At 33.4% G+C, this 17804-nt stretch overlaps 1 protein-coding gene across 7 annotated transcripts in view; it reads left to right on the forward strand.

The window, feature by feature from the left end:
* ATP8A1 (ATPase phospholipid transporting 8A1) overlaps positions 1-17804 on the forward strand; it is a 102411-nt gene that overhangs the window by 23207 nt on the left and 61400 nt on the right. For 6 of the 7 annotated variants that reach the window (XM_080589350.1, XM_080589348.1, XM_080589347.1 and 3 more), the window contains 9 exons: positions 1498-1567; positions 2197-2324; positions 6388-6499; positions 7415-7580; positions 9195-9322; positions 10105-10182; positions 12656-12744; positions 14650-14694; positions 17322-17394. In XM_080589350.1, the coding sequence (XP_080445476.1) occupies positions 1498-1567; positions 2197-2324; positions 6388-6499; positions 7415-7580; positions 9195-9322; positions 10105-10182; positions 12656-12744; positions 14650-14694; positions 17322-17394 (889 nt within the window). The remainder of the gene's footprint in view (positions 1-1497; positions 1568-2196; positions 2325-6387; positions 6500-7414; positions 7581-9194; positions 9323-10104; positions 10183-12655; positions 12745-14649; positions 14695-17321; positions 17395-17804) is intronic. The other variant, XM_080589349.1, reaches the window with a different exon arrangement.

Raw genomic sequence — 17804 nt, forward strand, 5'->3', positions numbered from 1 at the left:
GTAAAACACTGGGATAAGTATATGCCTAATTCCTTAAAGCGAATTAAAAATAGACACATTCATACCAACTCATTTTCAGCAAAGAATATAGTTTATTATTGATAGGACTGGTAGAGGACCCTCTGCACAAATGTGAATGTTGCACAATCTCTGCCGCATGCAATGGCAAAAGCAGCATTGTTCTTGTGTACTGTGTCAAAATGCATGTTTCTTAGACACGTCAGCTTTATGCTATCATCTGCGCTGTTGCTGGACTTCGTTGTTTCCTAACAAATCAATGGGCCTGCCTTGATCTAACTGCAATTTATTTACTTTGGAGGTCACTGCTATCTGCTAAAGTAATTATAATTAAGCATGTGTATCACTTGAGATGTCTTTGCTGCCTTAGTGCTCCACAAAAATATTGTGTTTACTGTCAGTTAATTAGAATGCTAGAACTGTAGTAGTGTTTCATACAGGTGATGCCAGCCAAACAATCTAGACAGAAGCTATTTACATTTTTAGAAAAGTTTGCCAAGAAGAAAATACTTTCTAAAAGGAATTTATGATAATGATTTTGCACGTTTTAGTGGTTTTGCTTTGCAAAAATACTATGTTTGAATAACCTACACAGTTTTAGAATGATTTGAGGATAAAGTTAAGTCACTTACCAGTAGCCACTGTTGCATTCACAAACTCAAAAAAGCTCTTGATTCTTGAATTCCATGCTAGAAAGAAGGAAAAAAAATTATCTTTAAAGCGGTAGAAGAATTAATGTTTACTCTCTATAAGTTGTAAAGGTTTTTCATGATGACTCTGGTCCTTTGCAGGATCTTAATTTATGTCACAAATATAAATACTAAGTGCTCTGTTCTTATGCCCAGAAGATGGGAGCTGAGTGGAGCAATTTAGAAATCCTGACCTGATCTTCTTTGCCATCTACTTGCAAAAAAAGTCATTTTGTCCTTCTTTTTATTTTCCTAGTTATCACCTATATAATGGTTATGTGTTTTCAAATCCAGAAGTGTTATACAACACACACAATCACTTCTGTGTGTTACACACCAAAAAAAAAAAAAAGTTTTAAAATTGCATGGAAAGGATGGCTGTATTTCAAAAAAAAGCCCATAATATGAACTTTTATTTAAGAAAACCCTTTACAAGAAAAAGTTCATATCTATACTACTGCTGCATGCAGTAGTAGGCACTATGACTGTACTTCATTTGTGCCTATATATAATTTCATGTGAAAACTTAAAAATGAACAAATAAATAAAAGTTATACAGCATTTTTAGCAGCATTTGATCTAAGATGATAACTTTTGGCAAACTTTTCTGACAATGTGGAGTATTATAGTAGTTTTACAGATTTGACTATAAATTATTCTAGTTCTGAAGATTTGATAAGGGGAAAAAAAAAAAAAAAAGCTGATTGCCTAAATAGGTATTAAAAGATTAAAGAAAGTTAATGGAGTTTGACATTATAATATAAAATTAAGGATTTTTTTCTCTTAATAGTGAACCACAAGCTATGTGCTACATCGAAACATCTAATTTAGATGGTGAGACAAACTTAAAAATTCGACAGGTAGGAATTTCATTTTTGAGAATATTACCAATATTTTAAGTCTATGATTGCTTATAAAACATTTTAAGACATTGATGTTCATTTTAGAAGGCTCTGAGATTTTAATAGATTAAGTTAAAAAAGTTATTGATTATTGCTATCTCATAAATGTTTTCGTTCAATGCATTAAATAGAAGGAATGAATACTTATTTCTAAGCCATTCCTTGCACTTCAAGGGGTTTCCTTTGGGAGAATAGGCTGAAGGATTTGTAGTCTGGGTTATTGCTTTGTTTTTAGAGGATAGAAGAGTGAGAAGCACTGCAGAAAGAAGCTGCTAGTGCCAGTATTGCACTTGAGGAGCAGGTAGGGAATGTCAGTTTTTGGCTGAGTGTGCAGCGCCTGTGCAGGGACATTCTTGCTGAGTTATATGGTTGGTTGTGACCCTGTCATCTTCATGATATTGTAAGATATCAAGGTGATTTTTTTTACTCTCACTAGCATCCAGCAATATGACAGCAAAGTGTAGTGGTCCTATTCTATTCATGTAGGAATACTGCCTTTCAAGTCATGCCATATCAGATTTATAATACATAGAATTTTATATTGGAAAGTGATTTTTAATGTCACGACAAACAAATTTTGTTTACAGGGTTTGCCTCTAACATCAGATATAAAGGACATAGAAAGCTTGATGAGGCTTTCAGGCAGAATTGAATGTGAGAGCCCAAACCGACATCTCTATGACTTTGTTGGAAACATCAGACTGGATGGGCATGGGTATGTAAATGCAAGGGAAAAGATCTTAATAGATTCAATCTATCAGTAGATATGTAAATGTTGTTAAACTAGTCAAGTTAAAATATAAATTACGAAGTCTTTATTCTGTTAAGACTAGAGAGGTAAAAAAAATATTTCTGATGTATTCTGTATTAGTCTTCATTCTTCAAAAGATTACAGGGGTAAAATCTGATGTCTGCAATTTGACTTTTTATACTAGGCGACCTTCAGAAACCAACAGATACTAATAATAGAGGAGTAATCAAATTCTAATAGTTCAGGGATTTGTAGCTAGTAACTCTGTAAGGATTTCATTTCTTGACTGTCTCTATTATTGAAGGTGAATATAAGTAGATTCTTATCTATTTTTGTTGTTGTTGTAGGGTTTTTGTTGTTCTTTTATTTGAGTATGTATATAAAAATATGTTTTTGGAGGGGAACTGAAGTAGTATGTGCTTCAGACTCTTCTAGTTTAATAGGTTTTCCTATTTCTCCATATACAATATTATCCATGTTTCTGTTTCTAGACTGATATATATACTACTAACTAATTGTTAAATACCTTTTTTTTATATATTCCATTTTTTATTTACTGATTTCTTACAGATGCATTCCGGGAGTTTTCAGTCGCAAGAGTGTGGATCTATTATAATTCCACTGTACTTGTCGTTAAGAAGAGAAAAACATTTACCTGTAATTCTTCTCTGAAGGTAATAGTTATAATAGATCCACACATCTGTCCTTCCTCCCTGGCTAGGGAGAAAACATGCTTTTATTTTTAATTGAATTATTTACTTTTAAAATTTGAGTAAAAAGAAACAGTAAATGTGCTCATGGCTATTGTGCCTCAAGAATGTGTAGGAGCATGCCATCTGCTGGTCAAGCAATTTGTCATTTGAGAAATTCAGTTTAGAATATAGTTCCTGTGCAGTAGAATAGTTCCAGAAGTGTGGTTCTAATATAATACTTACCTTCAGTAAAAAAGAATTGCAGGTAAGTAACTCTTTTTAGATACTGACCTTATTTCCAAACTGAAAAATCAGGGATGAGTTCTCTTTCTTCCTATATTGACTGAGTCGTGGTTCCTGGAGGTTTTCAGAAGACATGTAGATGTGGTGATTAGAGGCATGATTAAGTAATAAACTTGGCAGGCTAGATTCACAGTTGGATTTGATGATCTTGGAGGTCTTTTCCAACCTAAGTGATTCTCTGATTCTATAACTCATTGGAGCATCAGACTGCTGTGTCTGGGTGTCCTTTTCAGTCTTTTCTTCTTGCCTTCATGTAAAAGCAGCTGAAAAAAGGCAGTGGTTTTGTTTTGTTTTTTTTTTTCCGTTCTCCTGTTTTAGATACTCAGTATGCAAAGAAGTAAAACTCCACTACAATTTTTAGCTTTTTGGCTAGATCTGAAGACTAAAAGAGGCCAAAATAGTTTTCCTGGTATCTTGTTGTGGTTTTTTTTTTTTTAGTGTGTTAACTGTTCCTGCAACGGGTGCAGCTCTTTGTTATGCTCATAAACATATAGAATCATGTCAGTTGGTTTTAGGAGGTGAAGACTGTTAGTGGGAGAAAGGATAGTTCTTCAACCTGGATGAATTTGAAATTATGATTAAACAAAAGGCCCAGAGAAGGAGGAGTGAACAAGTTAAAAATGAGGGCAGACCTAAAATAAACATTTTCTTGAAGGCTATTTTAAGGAAATTGTAGATAAGAATGCAGTATGCATGATTACAAAATCACTGGTACATAGGCTTTCAAACATGTCTTAGAAGTTAGTACCTGTTAATATGGCTGGATAGTGTGCTGAAGAGATTGAGAACATCCCTTGCTGAATATAAGCAAAGTGTGTTGCAGAGGAACCATTAGTTACATAGTATACAAGAGGAATCAGATGAATTGGAGCAGTTTTGAGAAGGCTGAGGCCATGAAATACAGACTTTAGAGCTCTGTCGAGTCATAGCAGCATTATAGAATGGGATAAAGTCACAGCGTTGAAGATCAGTAGCATGACACCTGGCAGATCAGGGCTTTCTATGTCCCTGGTCATCTTGCTGTCTATATTCATCATCTTGGTCTGTGCACCAGTTCTACTGGCGACAACTCCCACTGGCTGCAATCATCATTCTGTTTTGGTTGTATTCTTAATAGACCCTTGAGAATAAATTCCTGTCACAAGAGGGAGAGGTATCCATTTGAAGGCAGTCTTAGAACTCACATGAGTCTTAGAGCAGTCTTAGAACTCAGGAGGAATCTTAGAACTCATCAGAGGCTTTAAGGAAAGACAGTCTTTTGGCATTCCAGAGAAGGTCCGTAGTTGAAAAGGTTTCCAATTACCTGTAGTTAACTTAGTAATAACTTTTTCGGTTATATGCCTTTCATCTTTTATCTGTTAAATTCTTGTTAGTCTTAATAGACTGAAAAATCTGGTTATTCTTGGAATGACGTGTAATCCATTATTTAAATGTCTAGATTTTGTGCTGATGGGTGATCTAAAAGACCAAATGATTCAGAGCAAGGGATGAACAAAAAAAAGTGCAGAGCAATTTTTGATGGGAACAGGAGTCACTCTTCATGATTATTGGATAATTCAGACCCCAGCAGTTCCTTTCATACTTGAAAGGAAATGTATTTTCTTTTAATTTTACCATGATACAAACATACAACAAATACAAAAAGAACATAGTTCAAATTTAGATAACAAGTCAGTTTCAATATGTTGTATATTTCTTTTTTTTTTCTCTGATTCTTTTCATGATGGCTTACATGCACCTTGAAGTGTCCCATGTTTTTGATGGCTATGTCATTCAACACTTCAGTGGGAGGGGGAAATGATTCCTTAAACATTCAGTATGTTCCACAGTAATGTCCTAGACAGTAGGTTGTGGTGGGATAGGGTTTGTTATTTGTTTGCTTTATATGGGAAAGCATTCAAACATTTTTTTTCTGGAACAAGTTCTTTCCTAATTTCTGCAAGAACTTACTACAAAAAAAAAAACTTTATTGACACTGTTGATTTTAGCAGAGGAAGAATGTGTTTTTTCTTTACTTGCAGTCTTTGCATCTTTAAAGCTTGTGTATGAAAGGAGAGGAGGGACATGAGGGTCCAAAAGAAAATACTATCTGAAACTTACTTGCTGAGACTGACCTTATGCTCTCTGTGTTACCAGAAATGTTACCAAATCTCATGGCTCCTTCATTTTATATCTTATATATCAGAAGTATAGCTGCTGTCTCCAAGCAGCTTATATGCTCTCCTTATAACATGTTGGTTTCAAACAACTCTAAAGATGGTGGATTTAAGTGAGAATGGCAAACACTAAAGCACTATTGACAAGTCTGAACTGCTAGCTAGTATTTACGGAAATAAAAGTGCAAAAATAGGAAGTCTACTATCCCAGGAAAAGACTGATAATTATCTAAATCTTCTTTATTTTAAGAAAACCTGACCTACAGTATATGGATAAAGTCAGTTGTCTTAATTTGAGACAGTGGGACATGTCCAACATCTTATGATTTTTTTATTCCTCATTTAATCAGTGCAGTTCTAAAAGAAGAGCACAGGAAAACTGCAGTTTAAAGAAGATGCAGAAAATATTGCTGGGAATTTTACATAGTTAATCATGTTGGCAAAGAGTATGTGTTTGACTGGAAGAATGGATTAAACTGAGAATTAAGAGAAAACTAATTTGAGAACTACTTTGGAAAAATCAATTTTATAAGAGTAGTTGTGTTTTGGCATACAATTATAAAAGACTTTGTAATCTTAAATCAGAGGGAAGATAACCTTTGTTAGTTTCAGTATGCTTACTAAGTGGTACCGTATCTTTATCATCCATAGTCAAAATTAAATGGTAAGTAATATTATTGCAACTTGCCCTAAACTCTCAGGTTTTCTCTAAGTCAGCACACCAAAAAATTTAACTCTGAAAATGATGTTCTTAGTGTATTTACAACAATCATCTAAATTTTGAGAAATGAGCTAACCATTTTAACAACTGTTGTTTGTATTTGTTCATTGACATTGATAGCTTTGATGCTAAAATATAAAACTGCTTCTTTCTAGTACTGTTCCACTGGGATCTGATCAGATTCTTCTACGAGGAGCTCAGCTGAGAAATACTCAGTGGGTTCATGGGATAGTTGTCTATACAGGACATGACACAAAACTCATGCAGGTTTGTCACTTGGTCCTCTTTTGATTACCTGTTTTGTTACCTTTTTAGACTGCTGTTTCATAGAACAAAAATTCTTTAAGAAAACATAGCTAGAATGAATATAGTAGATGTCAGTAACAGTGCATCTTTCTTACGAAGTAAAACCAATAAAAATAAAGCAGTTACTTGTTAGAGCTGTTACAGTTACCAGTTGCTTAATCACAGAGTAGTTTTTCCAATAGTAAGCATATTTGTTGATTCTCTTTTGTAACTTATGTTTTTGAAAACTATTCTGTTAGCAAATTGGATCGTTATAGTTTGCCTGTTCATCTTTTTTTATTTTTGACTGCTCCTAAACTGTCCTCTTGTGGAGCTTTCTTTCAAGTACAAAGGTAAGCATTCTTGTCAGAAAATAAAGTGAAACTTTATTTGCAAAGTAAGAAGGGAAGAGAAACATTCTTGAATTATGAAGTTACTTTTCCTAGTGATGTTTGAAATATCAAAATCGAAATGCATTTGTTGAGCAAAAAGAATGGTTTCAGTTTGGTCATGCATGTATCATTGCTTTTCTGATTTGTAAAGCAGTAATTTGAAAGTTTGATTGTTTGTATTAACAATGGTTTTCTATAGCTCTGATAGGTTATGTGTATGCACATATATTTTAAATGTTTACTGTTAGCTATTAGTGTTATGAGTGTTCTGTGTGATTGTTTAAAGTGCTTGTGACACAAATCTAAACCTCAAATTCCTGGGTTTATAAGCTTTCTTTTTTTTTTTCTTTGAGTGAAACAGCTATGCCATTGATGATGATATATGATGATATATTTGGGAGAATGCTTAGAAATAAGTGCAATAACACGAAATTTGGAGAATGAGAACAGTGTGTATGTACATCTTTTAATTTCAATAGACACTATTGTTTTTTGTCTCTTGCAGAATTCAACAAGTCCACCTCTTAAAATGTCTAATGTGGAACGAATTACAAATATTCAGATTTTGATTCTGTTCTGCATCCTTATCGCCATGTCTTTGGTCTGCTCTATTGGTTCAGCTATATGGAATCGAAGGCATACTGAAAGAGACTGGTATCTTGATCTAAATTGTAAGCTGTAAAATTATGTATTAATGCTTTACTGTTTAGTTGTCCTGAAATCTTTCAAATTTGGAAAGGTGGATGATTACCATCCTTTACATAGTGTTGTTCTTTTTAATCAGTTTTTCTTTATTGATTGTTTATGAAAGTCATTAGTCTAGGTATATCACAGCACTTATAAAATTTACCTGATTGTGCAATGTAAATTGCTGCTAAACTCAGGAAGGGAAGCTTTGCTGTTCAAGCCTCTACATCTCTGCAGCTCAGCAAGTTCTGTATCAGCATTCCACTAACATAGTCAACTTCCTAGATACCAGACTGAAGTAGTTTTCAGCTATTACTGATGTTCATATTTAAAGCTGCTGTGACTTTTAAGTTCCCTTATCCTGGGAAATGATGCTGTGAATTTATAACATTTTACTATATGAGAATCTAACTAAATATTGGCTGCCAATGTCAGATCCTAGCAGACTGCTCCTAAAAAAAGAGAAAACAGGCACAAAGGGTCTCATCTAGCATAATGTATTGACAGCTCTACTCAAAGTGGATGCATAGAATCATAAAATGGCCTGGGTTGGAAGGGACCTCAAAAATCGACCAAGTTCCAACCGTCCTACCATAGGCAGCGACATCACCTACTAGCTCAAGGTTGCTCAGGGCCTCATCTAACCTGGTCAGAAACAGATGTCGTTTATGCTGATAAAATTCTTACATAGAAAATTGCTATTTTCCTCTACTGCTTCCGCTACTGTTTATAATTGTCATTGCATATCAAGACATCTGAGTTCTGCAGGACTTACTTTGAAAGGAATCAAAGCAGGTTGCTTTCTGTTAGTTATAAATACAATCTTTTTTTGTCTTGTTTTGCATAATCAGTTTAGTGTTGCTGGCATTGTTATAAACTTCAGTATTTTAAGTACACTATTGACTATTCTAGTATTCCTAACAGTATCTGCTGGTCTGGACGCTGTTAGAGCACCAGAGTAGTTAGAAATACTATAGCATTTGTGTAATCCAATAAGTTTTAGGAAAGAAATTTTGAATTCCAAACTACTTGTGTTATCTAAAACTTTAAAAGGGAGAAATAGCTTAAAACTGCTTTTTGATTTCTGATTCTTCTAGAAGTTTCATTAATCTCTCTAATTTCATCTCTCCTTTTCATGTGGTATGGATTTACCTTTTCCATAAAGTGCTGTTGTTTTTATTGAGGGAGGAAGTAGGACGCTGTGCGGATAGATGGAGAATAATTTCATTCTGCTTGTTTCCCACTTAAAAAAAAAAAAAAAGGTTAAGATTATTATCTTATTAAATATTATTATCTAATTAAATATTAAGATTATTCTCTTAATATTTAGGAAAGGCTGGAAAGTTTGCTTTTCAAACATTGGAGAATATAGCAAAAATCTCCAAATTAGAATTCCACTTTATTTTAATAGAAACATTTAACACTTATCAAGGTTGTATTTATAGGCAAGTGATATTATAATTCATTCTCAAGTGTCTTTTTAGACTTAAAACATTATAAAAATTAGCAGTTAAGACAGTACTCTGAATGTACTATATACACGTGCTTTTAAGTATGGTCTTAAATGATTTTTTTTTATTTGCTTTGTCTTTTGGCAGATGGTGGAGCGAGCAACTTTGGATTGAATTTCTTGACTTTTATCATTCTCTTCAATAATCTTATTCCGATCAGTTTGTTAGTTACACTTGAAGTTGTTAAATTTATCCAAGCATATTTCATAAATTGGGTAAATATTTTTATAATATACATTGATTTCTAGAACCAAATGATTTACAAGTTAAATGATTGGTTGTCTATGTATACATTTCTTAATGTAAATACTTAAGTGTGCAGTTTATTATTACTAGGATCCAAGAAGGTCATGGTATATGGCTTTATTTAGTGTTTTTATATACATACAGGATAGCTTTTTGGAGCACTTTTTCCAGTGCTTTGTACTTTATCACTAATACTGAGGTCTCCGACCTTCAACCAGAATGATCAGAAGAAAGTACAGTCCAGTGGAGTTTTGTCCAGTTTCATTTCCTTGTTATTTCTGAGCTAAGCTCATGTTTTTCCCTCTTTTTTTTTTCCCACTGTAATTTATTGTTTTGGGTTTTTTTTTGTACAAAACCAGTGTCTATTAGTATTATCTTTCATAAAGTAGATAAAGATCATTTTGGTGTCATCTTTTCCCCCACTAAAAAAATTAAAATAAAAAATGGGAAGGTTGTCTGTTGGGTTGGGAAGGGGAAGGGAGAAGTATTGTTTTTTTCCTTAAATCAATGTATGTGTTTTTATTATCATACCTTCAATTTTTCGATTTTATCCAAATGTAAGTTAATCATACCATTCAGAACTCTGGTTCCTTGATCAAATGTGTAAAATAGATTTACGTGAGGTCATGCACCTTATTTTTATGTTCAGTCTCCTGTTGTATATTTTTCTATTTACATACTAGATTATTTTTTTTGTAACAAGTTATGGAAGACTAATTTTAAAATATATATATACTTTTTTTTTCTTTAGGACATAGACATGCACTATGAACCTACGGACACTGCTGCAATGGCTCGCACTTCCAATCTCAATGAAGAACTTGGACAGGTAGAAAAAGTTACTGGTTCTAACTCAGTGTGTTTTACAATCCAAATTATTAAGATAATGTGAGGACTTATTTCAACGAACAAACAAGAATTATATTCTTGCATTTTTACGTGTTTATTTATACATTTTTTTTACTAGTTTTCTCAGATTAGTTCTTCATTTTGCTTAAGAGTTCCATTTTAATACTGTAAAATCAATCACATTTCACAAGAGTTCACTCGTGGTCTACATTTTATGAAAGTTTGACTTCTGTAAAACTGTCTAGGGTACAGGTCACACTTCTAAAAGAACTGCATGTTACATTTGCTTTTTCAGCCAACTGTATTTGCAGTCTTGCTTTAAAAACATGCTAAAGTTTTAAAGATTTTAAAGTGGTGCTGGTATACAGATTGTGTGGAACAAATATTATGTGCTCATATAACTGAGCTTTATTATAAGCACAGGTATACATGTTCTTGCATTTCCTAGCCTACAAGTTTTCGTAACTAATTAGGTCTTTAATTTACTGTTTTGGAATGTAAAAGTTTTTTATTGTTCTTTATTGTGTAAAACTACAAACAGAATTTTAACCGTTTAGCAAAAAAATCTCAGGGACAAATGCTTAAAAGATCTGTCTCTTGGGAAAACAACAGCTGTAGGTTAACATGCTCTGACATTAGACTACAAAGAGTGGAAGACAAGATCTTGCTTTCTGGACTTATGAAGTTTGTACAGATTGCAAAAAACTTGGCTCTGTTCCTGACCTTACAGGAAAGTACAATCTCCTTTAGTGGTGAAGAGACTCCAAGTCTCCAAGGTTGTTTTTTTCTTACTCATTTTACACAAAGTTGTGGTTTTTTTGTTTTTTTTTTTTCTCTGGAGTTTGGTTGTCATTCATATTCCCACTTTTCCACCTCAGCAGTTCTTGTCTTCTTTTTTAAGTTTTTCATCAGAATCTCCTTCTTTACCACGGTCTAGTCAGACTTCTTTGGATCTCCATTTTCACTTTTTTGCCAGATTCTTTTTTGGACAACTGGGGTAGATTTCTGTAGAGAGACCAAAGGACAATGTGCTAACAAAAAGAGCAAGTTTCTTCACTGAAGTACATGTCAGCTTCACATTATTAAGAGAAGATTCTCCACAAGAGATCTCCAGGTTTAAGAAAGGCAAAAGTTTAGCTTTGAAAAAAGGTTGATCTTTTTTTTTTTTTTTAGCTGCCATTCCTGCTTTTTTTCCCCCCATTCTGACCACACAGAAAAAGTGCATCTTGAGGTGTAAACCTGGCATGGAAGATTTCTCTCAACTGCTGTTTTGGCTAAATAGTAATCCTTGAGAAACAGAATCTTTAAATTGGAGACGCTGAGTAAATTTTAGTAATTCAGTACCAGTAATCTGGTACTAAATCTAGTTTTTAATCTAGTAATACATACCTTTACTGGTTCCATCTATATAATGTATAATACAGTTAATTCTTAATTAAAAATACAAAGACTTTTCATGAAAATAAATTTTAATGAATTAAAACTGAAGGTTGTCTTTGATTTTAATAGTCTTCACTGAGCCTCCGTTGAGAATTTATAAGCCTTCATTTCATCATAGACCATTTCATTTCTTCATAAATAAACTTTTTTCTTTCCATCGTGTTTGAATTATATTTAAAGATACATAGAGCCAGTTCTTTTTGCTTCAACTATTAAAATACTTTAGCTAGTATTTATGAAGTACTAACACTTCCAGAGAGGAAAGCTTTATGATGTTAGGGAAGTAGGAGACCTAGAGCAGGTAGAACAGCCATTGGTCTTTGCTAGATTCTTGTATTTCAAAATTATGTAGAGTGGGGAATAGTTAAGCAGACCACCATGTATTGAAGCAAGCATAAGTTTCAAGTCATCTCATTCGATTGCCGTTTTTGGAAATGAGTATCAAGACTTACCACATTTGTGCATCTACCACATTTATGTACTGTGTATTTTCATTTCCTATGAAGTCAACAAAGATGCAAAGGGTGGAAGCAAGGGATGAATACAGAGAAACTGTCCAAGCAGCCAGGGGTCAGGTTAGGAAAGTCAAAGCCCTGTTAGAATTAAATCTAGCTTAAACCAAGCGCAAGGTCCTGTATCTGGCTCAGTGCAATCCCAAGCACAAATACAGGCTGGGCAGAGAATGGAGTAAGAGCAGCCGTGATGAGAAGAATCTGAGGGTGCTGGTTGATGAGAAGCTCAACATGAGCTGGTAATGTGCACTTGCAGTCCAGAAAGTCAACCGTATCCTGGACTGCATCAAAAGATACAGAAATGTGAACCAGCAAAGGTGATGGTTCTTCCCCTCTGCTCTTTAAGGTCTCTTCCAACCCAAACCATTCTTGCCGAACTGGTTAAAAAGAAAAATATATATATATATATATATATATTTAGTCTGTTAATAGCCTTGAATTATACTAGATATGTAAATAACTGTTGAATATTAACATATAATGAATTTATCATTCATTTAGGTCAAATACATATTTTCTGACAAAACGGGTACCCTGACATGCAATGTCATGCAGTTTAAAAAATGTACTGTGGCAGGAGTTGCTTATGGGTAGGTATTTTAATATATTCTTATTTCTTTATCTGTATTCCTTTTTTTGCCTATGCATATGTGCACACACTAAATTAACACCACAGTTAAAATAAACTTATGCCTGGCAGTAGATACAACTAGGAGTCAATTTGTGACTATCAGATGGTACTTAGAGGAAGTATGAACATTTCAGTCATGACACGTCTTTTTGGAAACAGGAGCAAAAAACGAAGTTTAGATAGGCTTACTGCAGTAACACAACTTCAGTATGCCTATTATTTTTTCTGTTGCTGTGTCTGGTTACTGTTGATGATTTTTTCTTTAAATAAGGTTTTTCCTCAAAATTAAAAAAAAGCTACTTTAGTAGTCCATGCTTCATGTTTTATGTAGGCACGTGCTTTTGCACTAGACAATACATCGGATGAACAAGAATTTGAATTACAGTGCTCTAGCATGTAATCCAGATGGCTTTTATGAATACTGTTTAAGTGGCATAATTCCTAGTATCAATGCTGCTGTTAAGAAACCTCTTGAACTAAATGCAAACAAAGTGTTTTATTACTTACTAGTCAACAGTTGCGGCCAGCTTCTTCAAATGAGTTTGTAAAGGCCTCAAACTTCTAAGGCTTTTTACTTCAAAGAAATTCATTAGAGCAATGAATAGAGATGTAGCACCTATATTGTAAATGTCAGCATGCCTTCCCAGTACATGAGATGCTGGACTTAGGCTGATCAGTAAGCAGATAATTAGACACCTGTAGAGCTGGGCAGAAACCAGACAGAGGTTGTGAAATTAAGTTTTGGACTTGTGCTAAAAGTGATGTTTGGGCTTTTTATTGTTTGGATCCCTTTGAAAACGCAAAACTAATTTTGCAGAGTCTAATGTAGGCTTTCTGTTTTGAAAAACTTAGATACTTAATGCATTAACCATACTGATATTTTTTAATTAACAGCTGTAATAAAATAAATTTCCAACCCTGATGTTTCATACACACACCTATATATATGGCTCAACTTCAACCATGTGAGCTAAGATGAAAAAAATACACTAATGGTAATGGCACATAAAATCAATATTTGGTTTGTTGTATACCTTCGTCTGCACTTAGTATAGCACAAATTCTGAAATTTCTCCTTTGCAAAACCTGGATATGACTGTACTTTAAAAATAATAATAATAATTTGGTCTGATTCTTCTTCCTATATTTCATAGCTCCTATCCACATCTTTTTGAAAATATATAGCTATCAGATGCTTGTCAGATAAGCATCACTGTTTAGAAAGCAGAGTTTCTTTTTACAGTAAATAGCCACTACAGCATGATGGCTACTGAGGGAACTCTCTCTCTGTATTGGTGCAGATGAGAGATTGGAAAACAGAAAAGGATAGAAGTGGTTGTTGTGTCTCCTATGCCTCTTCTTTCTGATGTATTCTAAATTGTGATATATTCAAAATTGTGTCATCATGGGGCTGAATCCTGATGTGCAATTGCTAGCTGTGTTTTTAAACATTTTGTGAACTCAGATAAGCTGCATTAGCATAGCTTTGGATAATGGGGAAAAAAAACCATACCTTTTATTTACAAACAAAAAACATTATTAAAATGTATACTGAAATATAAAGCTAGAATTGTAAAGAGGGCTAATGCTTTGATATCAGATGGTGTAAGTTAGTAAGTAGACATGCTTCCAATCAAAAAAAAATGATCATTTATATTTTATAAAGTCTCAAGAGAAACATAAGATTTTGCATATTTTATTCTTTTTAGGCACTATCAAAATATTCAGTTGAGATGGTTTTAAAACTTTTCTTAGTCATTCAATTTCATGAACTAACTTCTCTTTTATATGTGATCAAATTTTTTTAGCCTTTGTGATTCTTTTTCCTCTTCCTGTTTCTATTCCTCCTTTGCTTCTTGTGCAGCCATTGCCCCGAGCCTGAGGACTATAGTGTTCCTTCAGATGATTGGTAAGCTCTAAAAGTCATTTAGTATGTGGTGTTTAAGATTCAAGCTTAAAGCTGATGAGATAGATTTTTAGAAACACAGCTAAATGCAAAGTATGTTACTCAGAAGTTATGTTTCAAGTCGATGCAGACCAACCAAGTATTACACGAATTTATGACATAAGAATTATATGGTGTTAGGTTGTGTACTCTGGAGAAGAATTGTTACTAGGGTTACTGAGGTATCCTATCCTATCCTAAAGGTAGCCTGTACAAGTCAGAATTGATTATTGGAGAGACTTTTGTCATTTATAAAGGTAGTTGGTGTTACGGTAGCTTTGATCACAGTTTTCTACTGTTATCTAGCAATAGTTCAGTAATAACCTCTAATGTGTTTGAAAAATAATCTATGTTTGAGAGTGGGAAAAAAAATAATAGTTAATGTTTTGCTTCCTGCAGGTAGTTTTAGAGTATTAGCACTGCCTAATTCTTATCTGAAACTGTAATTAAAATACACAATTACACTTGAGGCCAACATGAGTCTCCTGACAGGGACCTCAGGAAAGGCTAAGTCCAGGCATCCTTTCTGCTGCCATCTGCATGATGGCTTGCGCTTCCTTCTTGTTCTTTCTTAAATTAATTATTTGCAATCAAAATAAAGTGAGATAAACGCAGGACAAAATTTCATTTACGGTTTTTAAATTATCTTTATTGTATTTGTTGAAAGTCATTGCAAGATACATCACCCAAAACTCTGTAATATGTTGTCTCCTTATATGTAAAAGGTTTACAAGAAATAGCTTGATATGATAGCTTAAAACTAACATTTTTTTCTTTAGATTTAATTTTTTTTGAAAATCCCTCCACATATTTCCAAAAAGTAGTACATATACACACCCTAAAATCTCACCTGATCTGAAGATCCTTATTTGATGTTATGACCTGATTATTACAAACATTCTTATTGATATTACTATTTAGTTTTTATTTTATAATTTAATAATATTTTGTAGTTGTTTATTACAAACAAAAGTGTTCTTAACTGTGCAATAAAATGAGTGGTTTCATTAATGCAATGCTTAAGTGAAATAAAGCATGTTTTTGTATGATATTTATGCAGTAAGGCTATTTTTTAGTAATACACATCAGAATTTCAATAAGCACATCTAAAATAGGAAAATGAACCTATGCCTGAATAGTGGTTAAACATATCCCTTTTATAAACTGTGAAATTTGTGTAAATATTTATAAAATAAATTACTTAGGAAAATTATTTTTGTATATAAATCTGTTACAATTAAATAAATCTGACTAATATTTCTAGACTTAAAATGAATAATGTACCAAATTCCAAAGCCTTTTAATATTTATTTTTAGTACTAGAAATACATTCTGTCCTACTGGAAAACAGCAATATCTGCAAATATTTTTCAGTGTTTTTGGTACTGAGAATCTGAAAAATGTCCTGAAGTCTTTCTGACAGAAAGCTTTAAACAGTCAAAGCTTGCCTTAAGCTCTAAATCAATCTAATGTATCTGAAATCTTTAACTTCTAGCATTACAATATCCAGCTGCTTTGCATTAAAAAAAAAATAGAAGAGAAAATCTTGGTGATTGAAGATGCTTTGAATTCCTCACTTTCATAATAGGCTTTTGGAAAAAGCAGTCCTTCAGTAGTTATACAAAATGACAGCACTCTGTATTCCTTTGTGATAATACAGGACTAGAACAGCTCACTTTTTTCATAGATCTTTAGACTGCTGTTGAGACAAGTGTGTCTTATGCTTCAACTTAAAATCACTGAGTATATTCAGTTTCTTCTAAGATTCAAGGCAAAATCCAAAGTAAATGAAAAATAATGAACACTTTCCTCTAAGTGGGTTCACTTTTCAGCACTGTTTTGTTTCACTGAGATTCCAAACTCAACTGGATTGTCTTGATACTCAACAATCAGCTGTAGTAACATCTTGCTAGAAGTAACTTATTTTGAGCTCTCAGCTTCAGCCACAAGACTTGTGCAATATGAAAGTTATTGTGTGACTTCATTTCTCAAGAACCGTCTCCATCCTGTGTCTCTTCAATCCTTTGCTACTTCACCATTGTTGCTGTGTCTTTATACATGAGTTTACTAGGCTTCTTTTTGGTCACAAGCAGTAGAAAACAAACCATCCCTGTCCAGGCTTCCTTAATGTCTGAACTCAGTTTGCTTACCCCTTTCAGGTACCTGACTTTCTTTTCTGCAGACACTTGCAAACCTATTCCAAAGCTGCTAATTTCTCAAAGGAATATAACCTATCCAGGTGTATGTTGTTCTGAATTGTTCCAATACTCTCTTCCTATGGAGATCAGGAGCCAGTCTTACAGTGTAGATTGATTTTTACTTCCTCCTGCATTATCTAAAGTGAGCAGAAAAACTTCCCTTGATTTGAGTGTACTTATATAAATCAAGGTTTATTAAAATTAGATAAAGTTTGGGGATATGAAACAAATTCCTTTTCGCTTCATTTTCTCAGCATGTGACTGCATCCCTTTATTGTGACATCTACAAACTAAAATTTGTGTTTTGACCCTGGCATGGCAACATAACAATTCATATGCAAATCACGTAAGAATACACTAATGGTGATCTCTTTTTTACTTTATTATTTCTAGGCAGGGCTCACAAAATGGAGAAGAAAAGACATTTAGTGACTCATCACTATTGGAGAATCTTCAGAACAATCATGTAAGTGATATAGAAACAATCAGTGTTGTTTTATGAAATTAGAACATTGCTCTCACTAAGTCAAAACATTATGTCCTTTGAAGGAAAATAGATAATGTACTTACACAAAATCAGCATGCCCTCATGAATACTTTTATATTATTCATTGTTGATATATGTTAATTATATCCACTTGGAAATAACATCTAATCTTATCTTCTGTAGAGTTGATTTAGAATTTTCTAAGCCTGAAATATAACAGTCTTACATTCTACATTCTATGGTTGTTTTATCTTAAGTCCTGCTGTGCATACAACGTCATGATCTCCATCAAAGCTTTCAGGATCAGTCAGTTAAGTTTCTCTCATGACGTGACTAATTATTTCAGTGCCCAGGCTTAGATAAGAATCAGGAATTAACTATATACATTG

The sequence above is a fragment of the Anser brachyrhynchus genome (genome assembly GCF_964034855.1).
Source record: "Anser brachyrhynchus genome assembly, chromosome: 4".
Taxonomy (NCBI): domain Eukaryota; kingdom Metazoa; phylum Chordata; class Aves; order Anseriformes; family Anatidae; genus Anser; species Anser brachyrhynchus.